Source organism: Mus caroli, unplaced genomic scaffold (assembly GCF_978045245.1).
Source record: "Mus caroli unplaced genomic scaffold, Mus_caroli_1 scaffold_5, whole genome shotgun sequence".
Taxonomy (NCBI): Eukaryota; Metazoa; Chordata; class Mammalia; order Rodentia; family Muridae; genus Mus; species Mus caroli.
Window position 1 is genome coordinate 19,805,812 of NW_028227260.1, and position 14,319 is coordinate 19,820,130.

The following is a 14,319-nucleotide window of genomic DNA, read 5'->3' on the forward strand; positions in this document are numbered from 1 at the left end:
CCATTCAGGAATTTTTCCCCTGTGCCCATATCTTCAAGTCTTTTCCCCACTTTCTCCTCTATAAGTTTCAGTGTCTCTGGTTCTATATGAAGTTGCTTGATCCACTTAGATTTGACCTTAGTACAAGGAGATAGGAATGGATCAATTCACATTCTTCTACATGATAACAACCAGTTGTGCCAGCACCATTTGTTGAAAATGCTGTCTTTCTTCCACTGGATGGTTTTAGCTCCCTTGTTGAAGATCAAGTGACCATAGGTGTGTGGCTTCATTTCTGGGTCTTCAATTCTATTCCACTGGTCTACTTGTCTGTCACTATACCAGTACCATGCAGTTTATATCACAATTGCTCTGTAGTAAAGCTTTAGGTCAGGCATGGTGATTCCACCAGAGGTTCTTTTATCCTTGAGAAGAGTTTTTGCTATCCTAGGTTTTTTGTTATTTCAGATGAATTTGCAGATTGCTCTTTCTAATTCGTTGAAGAATTGAGTTGGAATTTTGATGGGGATTGCATTGAATCTGTAGATTGCTTTTGGCAAGATAGCCATTTTTACAATGTTAATCCTGCCAATCCATGAGCATGGGAGATCTTTCCATCTTCTGAGATCTTCTTTAATTTCTTTCTTCAGAGACTTGAAGTTTTTATCATACAGATCTTTCACTTCCTTAGTTAGAGTCACGCCAAGATATTTTATATTATTTGTGACTATTGAGAAGGGTGTTGTTTCCCTGATTTCTTTCTCAGCCTGTTTATTCTTGGTGTAGAGAAAGGCCATTGACTTGTTTGAGTTAATTTTATATCCAGCTACATCACTGAAGCTGTTTATCAGGTTTAGGAGTTCTCTGGTGGAATTTTTAGGGTCACTTATATATACTATCATATCATCTGCAAAAAGTGATATTTTGACTTCATCTTTTCCAATTTGTATCCCCTTGATCTCCTTTTGTTGTCAAATTGCTCTGGCTAGGACTTCAAGTACAATGTTGAATAGGTAGGGAGAGAGTGGACAGCCTTGTCTAGTCCCTGATTTTAGTGGGATTGCTTCAAGCTTCTCACCATTTACTTTGATGTTGGCTACTGGTTTGCTGTAGATTGCTTTTATCATGTTTAGGTATGGGCCTTGAATTCCTGATCTTTCCAAGACTTTTATCATGAATGTGTGTTGGATTTTTGTCAAATGCTTTTTCTGCATCTAATGAGATGATCATGTGGTTTTTGTCTTTGAGTTTGTTTATATAATGGATTACGTTGATGGATTTCCGTATATTAAACCATCCCTGCATCCCTGGAATGAAACCTACTTGGTCAGGATGGATGATTGTTTTGATGTGTTCTTGGATTCGGTTAGCAAGAACTTTATTGAGGATTTTTGCATCAATTTTCATAAGGGATATTGGTCTGAAGTTCTCTACCTTTGTTGGATCTTTCTGTGGTTTAGGTATCAGAGTAATTGTGGCTTCATAGAATGAGTTGGGTAGAGTTCCTTCTACTTCTATTTTGTGGAATAGTTTGTGCAGAACTGGAATTAGATCTTCTTTGAAGGTCTGGTAGAACTCTGCACTAAACCCATCTGGTCCTGGGCTTTTTTTTTTGGCTGGGAGACTATTAATGACTGCTTCTATTTCTGTAGGGGATATGGGACTGTTTAGATCGTTAACTTGATCCTGATTTAACTTTGGTACCTGGTATTTGTCTAGAAATTTGTCCATTTCGTCCAGGTTTTTCAGTTTTGTTGAGTATAGCCTTTTGTAGAAGGATCTGATGGTGTTTTGGATTTCTTCAGGATCTGTTGTTATGTCTCCCTTTTCTTTTTTTTTTTTTAATATTTTTATTACATATTTTCCTCAATTACGTTTCCAATGCTATCCCAAAAGTCCCCCATAGCGCCCCCCCACTTCCCTATCCACCCATTCCCATTCTTTTGGCCCTGGCATTCCCCTATATTGGGGCATATAAAGTTTGCAAGTCCAATGGGCCTCTCTTTCCATTGATGGCTGACTAGGCCATCTTTCGATACATATGCAGCTAGAGACAAGAGCTCCGGGGTTCTAGTTAGTACATCATGTTGTTCCAACAATAGGGTTGCAGATCCCTTTAGCTCCTTGGGTACTTACTCTAGCTTCTCCATTGGGAGCCCTGTGATACATCCAATAGCTGACTGTGAACATCCACTCCTGTGTTTGCTAGGCCCCAGCATCGTCTCACAAGAGACAGCTATATTTGGGTCCTTTCAGCAAAATCTTGCTAGTGTATGCAATGGTGTCAGCGTTTAGAAGTTGATTATGGGATGGATCCCTGGATACGGCAGTCTCTAAATGGTCCATCCTTTCATCACCGCTACGAACTTTGTCTCTGTAACTCCTTCCCTGGGTGTTTTGTTCCCAATTCTGAGAAGGTGCACAGTGTCCACACTTTGGTCTTCATTCTTTTTGAGTTTCATGCGTTTAGCAAATTGTATCTTAAATCTTGGGTATCCTAAGTTTTGGGCTAATATCCACTTATCAGTGAATACATATTGTGTGAGTTCTTTTGTGATTGTGTTACTTCACTCAAGATGATGCCCTCCAGGTCCATCCATTTGATGTCTCCCTTTTCATTTCTGATTTTATTAATTAGGATGCTGTCCCTGTGCCCTCTAGTGAGTCTAGCTAAGGGTTTATCTATCTTGTTGATTTTCTCAAAGAACCAGCTCCTTGGTTGGTTAATTCTTTGAATAGTCCTTCTTGTTTCCACTTGGTTGATTTCACTCCTGAGTTTGATTATTTCCTGCCGTCTACTCCACTTGGGTTAATTTCTTCCTTTTTTTCCTAGGGCTTTTAGATGTGTTGTCAGGCTGCTAGTGTGTGCTTGTTTTCAGGCTGCTAGTGTGTGCTGCTGTTTCTTATTAATACAACCCCAGCTGTTTCTCAGTATCTGAAATGCTAACAAGCCTGATGTCCTTGATTCTAAAATGTGGTCATGGTATACTAGTAAATTTAGAGGATATGGAAGCAGTCACTTGCACTTTAGGGAAATTTTTCTGTCCCTGGTAGGCATTGGAATCTTCAGTGATTGCATATAGGGCATAACTCTTTTCTCTATATATCTTCATTTGTTTATTTTTTAAAAACAGCCCCAGTAAACACAGTAACCCTAAGTCTTCTTGACATCCCCACTATTCTAGTAGTCTTCAGTTACCCTTTCTTACTGTTTGTCTTCCTTAGTTTATTTAAAAGAGTCCCAGTAAGATCTCAGCTGCTGACTATATATTGAAATTGACACATCTATCTGTGCATTGTCTTTTAAATATCAACAGTGTATTATCAGTGTGTGTGTGTTTGTATGTATGATGTGTATGTGCACTGTGTAGTTGTGGAGGCCGAAGGAAAACCTTGAGATATCAGTGTTCTTCCATCTTTATGTAGCTTCTGGGGATGGAACTCAGGGTCTCAGGCTTGTGTGGCAAGTGCCTTTTTCCAGTTGAGCCATATTGCTAGCCCTGTGTATTTTCTTTTTAAGAACCTTCAGAGGCTGGCGAGATGGCTCAGTGGTTAAGAGCACTGACTGCTCTTCCAAAGGTTCTGAGTTCAAATCCCAGCAACCACATGGTGTCTCACAACCACCCATAATGAGATCTGATGTCCTTGTATAGTGTGTCTGAAGACAGCTACAGTGTATCTATTTATAATAATAAATAAATCTTTAAAGAAAAGAAAGAAAGAATAATAACCTTTGGGATTTTTCATGGCCTCACAGAACATAGTGCATTATCTGTACACAGTTTTCAAAGATATATTCCTGTCTTACGTTTTTTAGTCTATTCTCTCTAGCCTTGGAGAACTTCTTCTAGCTACCTTGCACACAAACATCCTCCTAGATGTGGTGGAGAGCCCTCTTCCATAGTATCAGGCTCTGGTTCTTTTATGCTAACTAATGGCTCTTACTAGGCTTTCTTCAGAGGAAACATTCTAAAACAGCCCGGAAGAAGGTACAGGCTTCCTACAACCATGCTCAAATTCCCTAGAATGTTATTTCTTCCCATTCTGCTACCTTTATTAAATCAAAAAGTGGGGTCTAATACAGTGAACTCAGGCTTGCTGAGAACTTACTGTGTAGCCCAAGCTAGGTTCCTACTTATACCAGTCCTCCTGCCTCAGCTTCCTGAGCGCTGGTTTGTAGGCAAGAGTTCATACACCTGACTCCATTTTGTTGCTTGCTGGTTACCCTAATCAAGCTCACACTAAAGGGGGAGGGGTACAACTAATGGGAAGGTAGCAAAGATGTTACAGCCACTTTAAATCTATTACACATTTTGTTTTTTTTTTTTAAAAAGCTACTGTTTTAGAATTTGCTTACCAGTAGTAGTTGTCCTAGACATTGCTTTCCCATGGCCTCAGCTAGTATCTCAAGGCATTCTAGTATGGAGGTGCAAATAGTGTCATCATAGTTGAGGCATTTTCTTTCCTTAGCCATAGTTTTCCTTCCCTCTGCCCTCATGCTCTGTCAATCTAGTTCATTTTTCTTACAAGTTAACTGAAAAGAGAGATGGAAAAAAGCTACAGATACTATACCATAGGAAAAGCCAGCAGAATAAAGTGCATGTTAGAGCCTTACTTCTGAAGGTTTTGAGGAATTCTATGAGGTATATTCCTGATCTTGTAATTCTTTACATCCGAGGTGTGATAGTTATTATCTTCTTTCTCTAGTACCTGGAAAAGGATCATGAAGTCAACATTTTTTTTTTTTGGTGCCTTGCATACTCATTAAGACTATTGGTCTTGCAAATGCTATATGCCTCAGTACAGGGGAACACCAGGGCCAAGAAGTGGGAGTGTGGGGGGGAGGGTTTGGGGGACTTTTGGGGTAGCATTGGAAATGTAAATGAAGAAAATACCTAATTTAAAAAAATAATAAAATTTAAAAAAGAAAAAAAAGACTATACAAGTCATTAAAAGGTTTGTGTTATAATGATTTTTGGTTTTATCTTAGAAATTATTCTTTATTTTTATTTTTATTTATTTTTTTGTGATTTAACTTTTTAAAAATATTTTTTATTACAAATTTTCCTCAATTACATTTCCAATGCTGTCCCAAAAGTCCCCCATACCCTCCCCCGCCACTTCCCTACCCACCCACTCCCACTTTTTGGCCCTGGCGTTCCCCTGTACTGGGGCATATAAAGTTTGCGTGTCCAATGGGCCTCTCTTTCCAGTGATGGCCGACTAGGCCATCTTTTGATATATATGCAGCTAGAGTCAAGAGCTCCGGGGTACTGGTTAGTTCATAATGTTGTTCCACCTATAGGGTTGCAGATCCCTTTAGCTCTTTAGAATGAATTTATGAAATTCCTAGCCAAATGGATGGACCTGGAGGGCCTCATCCTGAGTGAGGTAACTCAATCACAAAGGAACTCACACAATATGTACTCACTGATAAGTGGATATTAGCCCAAAACTTAGGATACCCAAGATATAAGTTACACTTTGCTAAACGCATGAAACTCAAGAAGAATGAAGACCAAAGTGTGGACACTGTGCACCTTCTTAGAATTGGGAACAAAACACCCATGGAAGGAGTTACAGAGATAAAGTTTGGAGCTGTGACGAAAGGATGGACCATCTAGAGACTGCCGTATCCAGGGATCCACCCCATAATCAGCTTCTAAACGCTGACACCATTGCATACACTAGCAAGATTTTGCTGAAAGGACCCAGATATAGCTGTCTCTTGTGAGACTATGCCGGGGCCTAGCAAACACAGAAGTGGATGCTCACAGTCAGCTATTGGATGGATCACAGGGCTCCCAATGGAGGAGCTAGAGAAATTATTCTTTATTATATAACACTCTTCAATATTTTTGCCTGTGGGAGAAAATGTCTAGTCTGTTATTTACCTAAAGCTGTTCTGTGTGATCTTTTGACATCCTTGACTGGCTCAAAAACTCCTCTTTAATTGGAGCTTTGAGAGGTAAGGGTAGCTTCATGCAGTGACTTTGGAGTGGAAGGGACTTCGGTTGGATCTCCATGTTTGTGATATTCTGCTGCAGGTATCTTTTGTTGTTCTTTTGGGGGTATTGGGGATCAGTCCCAAGGCCTCATACATAATGTCTTTAAAAAACACAGAGAACAGTAACAAGAAAACAAAATAACAGCTCAGTTGGTAGAATGTTTGCCTAGTATATAGAAAACTCTTGAGATCTATCACCAACACTGCATAAAACTGGGTGTAGAGATGCTCCTGAGAATTCAGGGGGTAGAGGCAGGAAGATCAGAAGTTCAAGGCTAGCCCTGGGTATATTAGACATTGTCTCAGAAATGCTTATAACATTTCTAACTGACAACAACCTTATCCATTTATGGAGGAATAAATTAAAAAGACTAAGGGTGGTTTTAGAGCCCATGATTCCCGCTCTGTATCACGGCAGTTTGGTCATTAGCAGTCATCTGAAGTAATGTGCATGCCCATATGTAGTAGAAAGCAGCTGGAATCCATGTGTTTTGGGTGGCAGCAGATACCATTAGTTTCCTTTGTTGGGTCCTGCTGTTGTCCCGGACAGGAAGAAGTGTGTGAAGTCCCTTTCTTTGTATTCTTTTCCAGGAAAAGTGATCCAAGTTGGAGGCCCCACTCCTGGCATGCTACCAAGTACTTTGATGTCCACCCTGAGCCTACAGCAGCCTCACTGTTTCTGAACACCAGCAGTTCCCCTTCCTGGAAGAGCCAGCACCAGGCTAGGTAGGTACTCTTTCCCGGAGATCAAACACCATGTAAGTATGACATTCTGTGAGTACTCAGAAATTCCCTTAAGTTTTGGGATTTGACTTCAGAACAGTCAAGGCTACTGATCCTCAATTAGGGTTTGAACTGAATATTTCACTGAGCACAGAAACATCTGATAATAGAAAATAAAAAAAAAATTAAGTGGTAAGACAAAGAATGAACAAGCTTTTCTCTCTCTCTCTCTCTCTCTCTCTCTCTCTCTCTCTCTCTCTCTCTCTCTCTCGTGTTTCTTGAGGAAGCTTCAGTTTTTATTCTTGTGGAATCCTTTGAGACTGTCAAGTGTGATATCAAGGAGTTGGATTCTGAATCTAGCAGGTGGGGTTCCCGTTATGTGTCTGTCTTCTCGGCCATCATCTTCTTTCAAAGATATTTTGATGAATTGGCAAGCAGGTGATGTTTATGGGGAGGGTTTACTATGTCTACATCTAGTCTTCAGTACTCTACAAATGTTATTGATTAGATGTCTCACATATTCTGATGGAAGGATGACAGTAATGATGGCTGGTATGGTTTTGGCATGTGTTTTGCATGAGTATATCATCATGGCTGTATGAATTGTTTTTCCCCTGTATGCATTTGTGCCTATGTATGGCTGTGGATGTGTGGTAAATGTATTTGTACACGTATGCATCTGTGTTATTTTATGTATGTATGTATATATGTATATATGTACATGCAGTCCAGTATGCATATATAATATACAAGTATGAGTGTACAAGTATAAGTTATATATATGTTTATATACACATGTGGATATCTATGTATGTTTGGAAATAATATTAGTATCTTGTACATTTCCATTACATTTTGTTATATATTAGTTTTACTTTTTTTAAAATTTTAGGTTTTTTTTTAAGATTTATTTTATTTATATGAGCACACCGTAGCTGTTTCCAGGCACACCAGAAGAGGGCATCAGATCCCTTTACAGATGGTTGTGAGCCACCATGTGGTTGCTGGGAATTGAACTCAGGACCTTTGGAAAAACAGTCAGTGCTCTTAACCACTGAACCATCTCTCCAGCCCCGCACCCCCCCCTTTAAAGATTTATTTATTTATTATATCTGAGTACACTGTAGCTGTCTTCAGACACCCCAGAAGAGGGCATCAGATCTCATTATGGATGATTGTAAGCCACCATGTGGTTGCTGGGATTTGAATGCAGGACCTTCAGAAGAGCAGTAAGTGCACTTAACCACTGAGCCATGTTTCCAGTCCTAGTTTTACTTTTTGAGGCAGGGTCTCATACGGATCAGACTGGACTCAAACTATGCAGCCTAGACTAGCCTTGGACTTGATCTTCCTGTCTCTTTAACTCCCAAGTACTAGGATTATAGGCATGAGCTATCACATTGTGTCCAAATTTTCTCTTAATTTAAAAAAATTATTTATTTTACTTTTAAAAAACATTTTATTTTTATCACTTTCTACAATGTGTCTATGTGTGTCAGAGTGTGATTTGGGTATATAAGTGTGGTACCTGTGGAACCTTGAAGGTTTTAGAACCTTGGAGGTAAAGATACAGACATTTGTAAAAGTTCCTCTGTAAGAGTAGTAAGTGTGTTAAGTGCCAGCCCACTTCTCTAGCCCTCTGATTATATTTTCTTATTTTTTTTAAATTTTTAATATTTTTATTACATATTTTCCTCAATTACATTTCCAATGCTATCCCAAAAGTCCCCCATAGCGCCCCCCACTTCCCTACCCACCCATTCCCATTCTTTTGGCCCTGGCATTCCCCTATATTGGGGCATATAAAGTTTGCAAGTCCAATGGGCCTCTCTTTCCAGTGATGGCCGACTAGGCCATCTTTCCATACATATGCAGCTAGAGACAAGAGCTCCAGGGTTCTGGTTAGTACATCATGTTGTTCCAACAATAGGGTTGCAGATCCCTTTAGCTCCTTGGGTACTTTCTCTAGCTTCTCCATTGGGAGCCCTGTGATACATCCAATAGCTGACTGTGAACATCCACTCCTGTGTTTGCTAGGCCCCGGCATCGTCTCACAAGAGACAGCTATATTTGGGTCCTTTCAGCAAAATCTTGCTAGTGTATGCAATGGTGTCAGCGTTTAGAAGCTGATTATGGGATGGATCCCTGGATACGGCAGTCTCTAAATGGTCCATCCTTTCATCACAGCTACGAACTTTGTCTCAGTAACTCCTTCCCTGGGTGTTTTGTTCCCAATTCTAAGAAGGGGCACAGTGTCCACACTTTGGTCTTCATTCTTCTTGAGTTTCATGCTTTTAGCAAGTTGTATCTTATATCTTGGGTATCCTAAGTTTTGGGCTAATATCCACTTATCAGTGAATACATATTGTGTGAGTTCTTTTGTGATTGTGTTACTTCACTCAAGATGATGCCCTCCAGGTCCATCCATTTGGCTAGGAATTTCATAAATTCATTCTTTTTAATAGCTGAGTAGTACTCCATTGTGTAAATGTACCATAATTTCTGTATCCATTCCTCTGTTGAGGGACATCTGGGTTCTTTCCAGCTTCTGGCTATTATAAATAGGGCTGCTATGAACATAGTGGAGCATGTGTCCTTTTTACCGGTTGGGACATCTTCTGGATATATGCCCAGGAGAGGTATTGCTGGATCCTCCGGTAGTACTATGTCCAATTTTCTGAGGAACCGCCAGACTGATTTCCAGAGTGGTTGTACAAGCTTGCAATCCCACCAACAATGGAGGAGTGTTCCTCTTTCTCCACATCCTCGCCAGCATCTGCTGTCACCTGAATTTTTGATCTTAGCCATTCTGACTGGTGTGAGGTGGAATCTCAGGGTTGTTTTGATTTGCATTTCCCTGATGATTAAGGATGTTGAACATTTTTTCAGGTGCTTCTCTGCCATTCGGTATTCCTCAGGTGAGAATTCTTTGTTCAGTTCTGAGCCCCATTTTTTAATGGGGTTATTTGACTTTCTGGAGTCCACCTTCTTGAGTTCTTTATATATATTGGATATTAGTCCCTTATCTGATTTAGGATAGGTGAAGATCCTTTCCCAATCTGTTGGTGTTTTTTTTGTCTTATTGATGGTGTCTTTAGCCTTGCAGAAGCTTTGTAGTTTCATGAGGTCCCACTTGTCAATTCTCGATCTTACAGCACAAGCCATTACTGTTCTATTCAGGAATTTTTCCCCTGTGCCCATATCTTCAAGTCTTTTCCCCACTTTCTCCTCTATAAGTTTCAGTGTCTCTGGTTTTATGTGAAGTTCCTTGATCCACTTAGACTTGACCTTAGTACAAGGAGATAGGAATGGATCGATTCGCATTCTTCTACATGTTAACAACCAGTTGTGCCAGCACCATTTGTTGAAAATGCTGTCTTTCTTCCACTGGATGTTTTTAGCTCCCTTGTCGAAGATCAAGTGACCGTAGGTGTGTGGGTTCATTTCTGGGTCTTCAATTCTATTCCATTGGTCTATTTGTCTGTCACTATACCAGTACCATGCAGTTTTTATCACAATTGCTCTGTAGTAGAGCTTTAGGTCCGGCATGGTGATTCCACCAGAGGTTCTTTTATCCTTGAGAAGAGTTTTTGCTATCCTAGGTTTTTTGTTATTCCAGATGAATTTGCAGATTGCACTTTCTAATTCGTTGAAGAATTGATTTGGAATTTTGATGGGGATTGCATTGAATCTGTAGATTGCTTTTGGCAAGATAGCCATTTTTACAATGTTGATCCTGCCAATCCATGAGCATGGGAGATCTTTCCATCTTCTGAGATCTATAATTTCTTTCTTCAGAGACTTGAAGTTTTTATTATACAGATCTTTCACTTCCTTAGTTAGAGTCACACCAAGATATTTTATATTATTTGTGACTATTGAGAAGGGTGTTGTTTCCCTAATTTCTTTCTCAGCCTGTTTATTCTTTGTGTAGAGAAAGGCCATTGATTTGTTTGAGTTAATTTTATATCCAGCTACTTCACCGAAGCTGTTTATCAGGCTTAGGAGTTCTCTGGTGGAATTTTTAGGGTCACTTATATATACTATCATATCATCTGCAAAAAGTGATATTTTGACTTCATCTTTTCCAATTTGTATCCCTTTGATCTCCTTTTGTTGTCGAATTGCTCTGGCTAGGACTTCAAGTACAATGTTGAATAGGTATGGAGAAAGTGGACAGCCTTGTCTAGTCCCTGATTTTAGAGGGATTGCTTCAAGCTTCTCACCATTTACTTTGATGTTGGCTACTGGTTTGCTGTAGATTGCTTTTATCATGTTTAGGTATGGGCCTTGAATTCCTGATCTTTCCAAGACTTTTATCATGAATGGGTGTTGGATCTTGTCAAATGCTTTTTCCGCATCTAAAGAGATGACCATGTGGTTTTTGTCTTTGAGTTTGTTTATATACTGGATTAAGTTGATGGATTTCCGTATATTGAACCATCCCTGCATCCCTGGGATGAAACCTACTTGGTCAGGATGGATGATTGTTTTGATGTGTTCTTGGATTCGGTTAGCAAGAACTTTATTGAGGATTTTTGCATCAATATTCATAAGGGATATTGGTCTGAAGTTTTCTATCTTTTGGGTCTTTTTGTGGTTTAGGTATCAGAGTAATTGTGGCTTCATAGAATGAGTTGGGTAGAGTACCTTCTGTTTCTATTTTGTGGAATAGTTTGTGAAGAACTGGGATTAGATCTTCTTTGAAGGTCTGATAGAACTCTGCACTAAACCCATCTGGTCCTGGGCTTTTTTTAGTTGGGAGACTATTAATGACTGCTTCTATTTCTTTGGGGGATATAGGGCTGTTTAGATCATTAACCTGATCTTGATTCAACTTTGGTACCTGGTATCTGTCTAGGAACTTCTCCATTTCATCCAGGTTCTCCAGTTTTGTTGAGTATAGCCTTTGGTAGAAGGATCTGATGGTGTTTTGGATGTCTTCAGGATCTGTTGTTATGTCTCCTTTTTCATTTCTGATTTTGTTAATTAGGATGCTTTCCCTGTGCCCTCTAGTGAGTCTGGCTAAGGGTTTATCTATCTTGTTGATTTTCTCAAAGAACCAGCTCCTTGATTGGTTGATTCTTTGAATAGTTCTTCTTGTTTCCACTTGGTTGATTTCGCCCCTGAGTTTGATTATTTCCTGCCGTCTACTCCTCTTGGGTGAATTTGCTTCCTTTTGTTCTAGTGCTTTTAGGTGTGTTGTCAAGCAGCTAATGTGTGCTCTCTCTAGTTTCCTTTTGGAGGCACTCAGAGCTATGAGTTTTCCTCTTAGAAATGCTTTCATTGCGTCCCATAAGTTTGGGTATGTTGTGGCTTCATTTTCATTGAACTCTAAAAAGTCCTTAATTTCTTTCTTTATTCCTTCCTTGACCAAGGTATCATTGAGAAGAGTGTTGTTCAGTTTCCACGTGAATGTTGGCTTTCTATTATTTATTTTGTTATTGAAGATCAGCCTTAGTCCATGGTGATCTGATAGGATGCATGGGACAATTTCAATATTTTTGTATCTGTTGAGGCCTGTTTTGTGACCAATTATGTGGTCAATTTTGGAGAAGGTACCATGAGGTGCTGAGAAGAAGGTATATCCTTTTGTTTTAGGATAGAATGTTCTGTAGATATCTGCCAGATCCATTTGATTCATAATTTCTCTTAGTTTCTCTGTGTCCCTGTTTAGTTTCTGTTTCCATGATCTGTCCATTGGTGAAAGTGGTGTGTTGAAGTCTCCCACTATTATTGTATGAGGTGCAATGTGTGCTTTGAGATTTACTAAAGTTTCTTTAATGAATGTGGCTGCCTTTGTATTTGGAGCATAGATATTCAGGATTGATAGTTCCTCTTGGAGGATTTTACCTTTGATGAGTATGAAGTGTCCCTCCCTGTCTTTTTTAATGACTTTGGGTTGGAAGTCAATCTTATCAGATATTAGAATGGCTACTCCAGCTTGTTTCTTCATACCATTTGCTTGGAAAATTGTTTTCCAGCCTTTCATTCTGAGGTAGTGTCTATCTTTTTCTCTGAGATGAGTTTCCTGTAAGCAGCAAAATGTTGGGTCTTGTTTGTGTAGCCAGTTTGTTAGTCTATGTCTTTTTATCGGGGAGTTGAGTCCATTGATATTAAGAGATATTAAGGAAAAGTAATTGTTTTTTCCTGTTATTTTTGTTGTTAAAGTTGGCATTCTGTTTATGTGGCTGTCTTCTTTTAGGTTTGTTGAGGGATTACCTTCTTCTTGTTTCTAGGGCGTGGTTCCTGTCCTTGTATTGGTTTTTTTCTGTTATTATCCTTTGAAGGGCTGGATTCGTGGAGAGATAATGTGTGAATTTGGTTTTGTCGTGGAATACTTTGGTTTCTCCATCTATGTTAATTGAGAGTTTGGCTGGGTATAGTAGCCTGGGCTGGAATTTGTGTTCTTTTAGTGTCTGTATAACATCCGTCCAGGATCTTCTGGCTTTCATAGTCTCTGGTGAAAAATCTGGTGTAATTCTGATAGGCTTGCCTTTATATGTTACTTGGCCTTTTTCTCTTACTGCTTTTAGTATTCTATCTTTATTTAGAGCATTTGTTGTTCTGATTATTATGTGTCGGGAGGTATTTCTTTTCTGGTCCAGTCTATTTGGAGTTCTGTAGGCTTCTTGTATGTTCATGGGCATCTCTTTCTTTAGATTTGGGAAGTTTTCTTCTATAATTTTGTTGAAGATGTTTGCTGGTCCTTTGAGTTGAAAATCTTCATTCTCATCCACTCTTATTATCCGTAGGTTTGGTCTTCTCATTGTGTCCTGTATTTCTTGGATGTTTTGAGTTAGGATCTTTTTGCATTTTACATTTTCCTTGATTGTTGTGCCGATGTTCTCTATGGAATCTTCTGCCCCTGAGATTCTCTCTTCCATCTCTTGTATTCTGTTGCTGATGCTGGTATCTATGGTTCCAGATTTCTTTCCTAGGGTTTCTATCTCCCGTGTTGCCTCATTTTGGGTTTTCTTTATTGTGTCTACTTCCCTTTTTAGGTCTAGTATGGTTTTGTTCATTTCCATCATCTGTTTGGATGTGTTTTCCTGTTTTTCATTAAGGCCTTCTACCTGTTTGATTATGTTATCCTGTTTTTCTTTAAGGATTTGTAACTCTTTAGTAGTGTTCTCCTGCAATTCTTTAAGGGATTTTTGTGCTTCCTCTTTACTGTATTCTACCTGTTTACCAGTGTTCCTTTGTATTTCTTTAAGTATGTTATTAAAGTCCTTCTTGAAGTCCTCTACCATCATCAGGAGATATGCTTTTAGATCCGTGTCTAGCTTTTCCGGTGTTTTGGGGTGCCCTGGACTGGGCGAAGTGGGAGTGCTGGGTTCTGATGATGGTGAGTGGTCTTCGTTTTTGTTAGTAAGATTATTACGTTTACCTTTCGCCATCTGGTAATCTCTGGGGTTAGTTGTTGTCGTTGTCACTGTTTAAAGATTGGAGCAGAAGCTGTGTTCCACTCACCAGCAGTCTCAAAATCCTGTGGCGGGGGTCGTGGGTAGCTGCTGGTACGCAGGAAGAGGCCTGTGGTCCTACTCAGGCCGGTTTTCTGCTTCCCTAACTAATGCAGTCTCAGGTCCCGCGCGCAATTGGATTGGAGC

General features: G+C 39.6%; 1 protein-coding gene across 4 annotated transcripts in view; it reads left to right on the plus strand.

Moving 5' to 3' along the window:
• Window positions 1–14,319, plus strand: part of Shroom2 (shroom family member 2) — a 181,587-nt gene that overhangs the window by 102,288 nt on the left and 64,980 nt on the right. For all 4 annotated transcript variants that reach the window (XM_029473111.2, XM_029473112.2, XM_021153607.3 and 1 more), the window contains exon 3: window positions 6,578–6,712. In XM_029473111.2, the coding sequence (XP_029328971.1) occupies window positions 6,578–6,712 (135 nt within the window). The remainder of the gene's footprint in view (window positions 1–6,577; window positions 6,713–14,319) is intronic.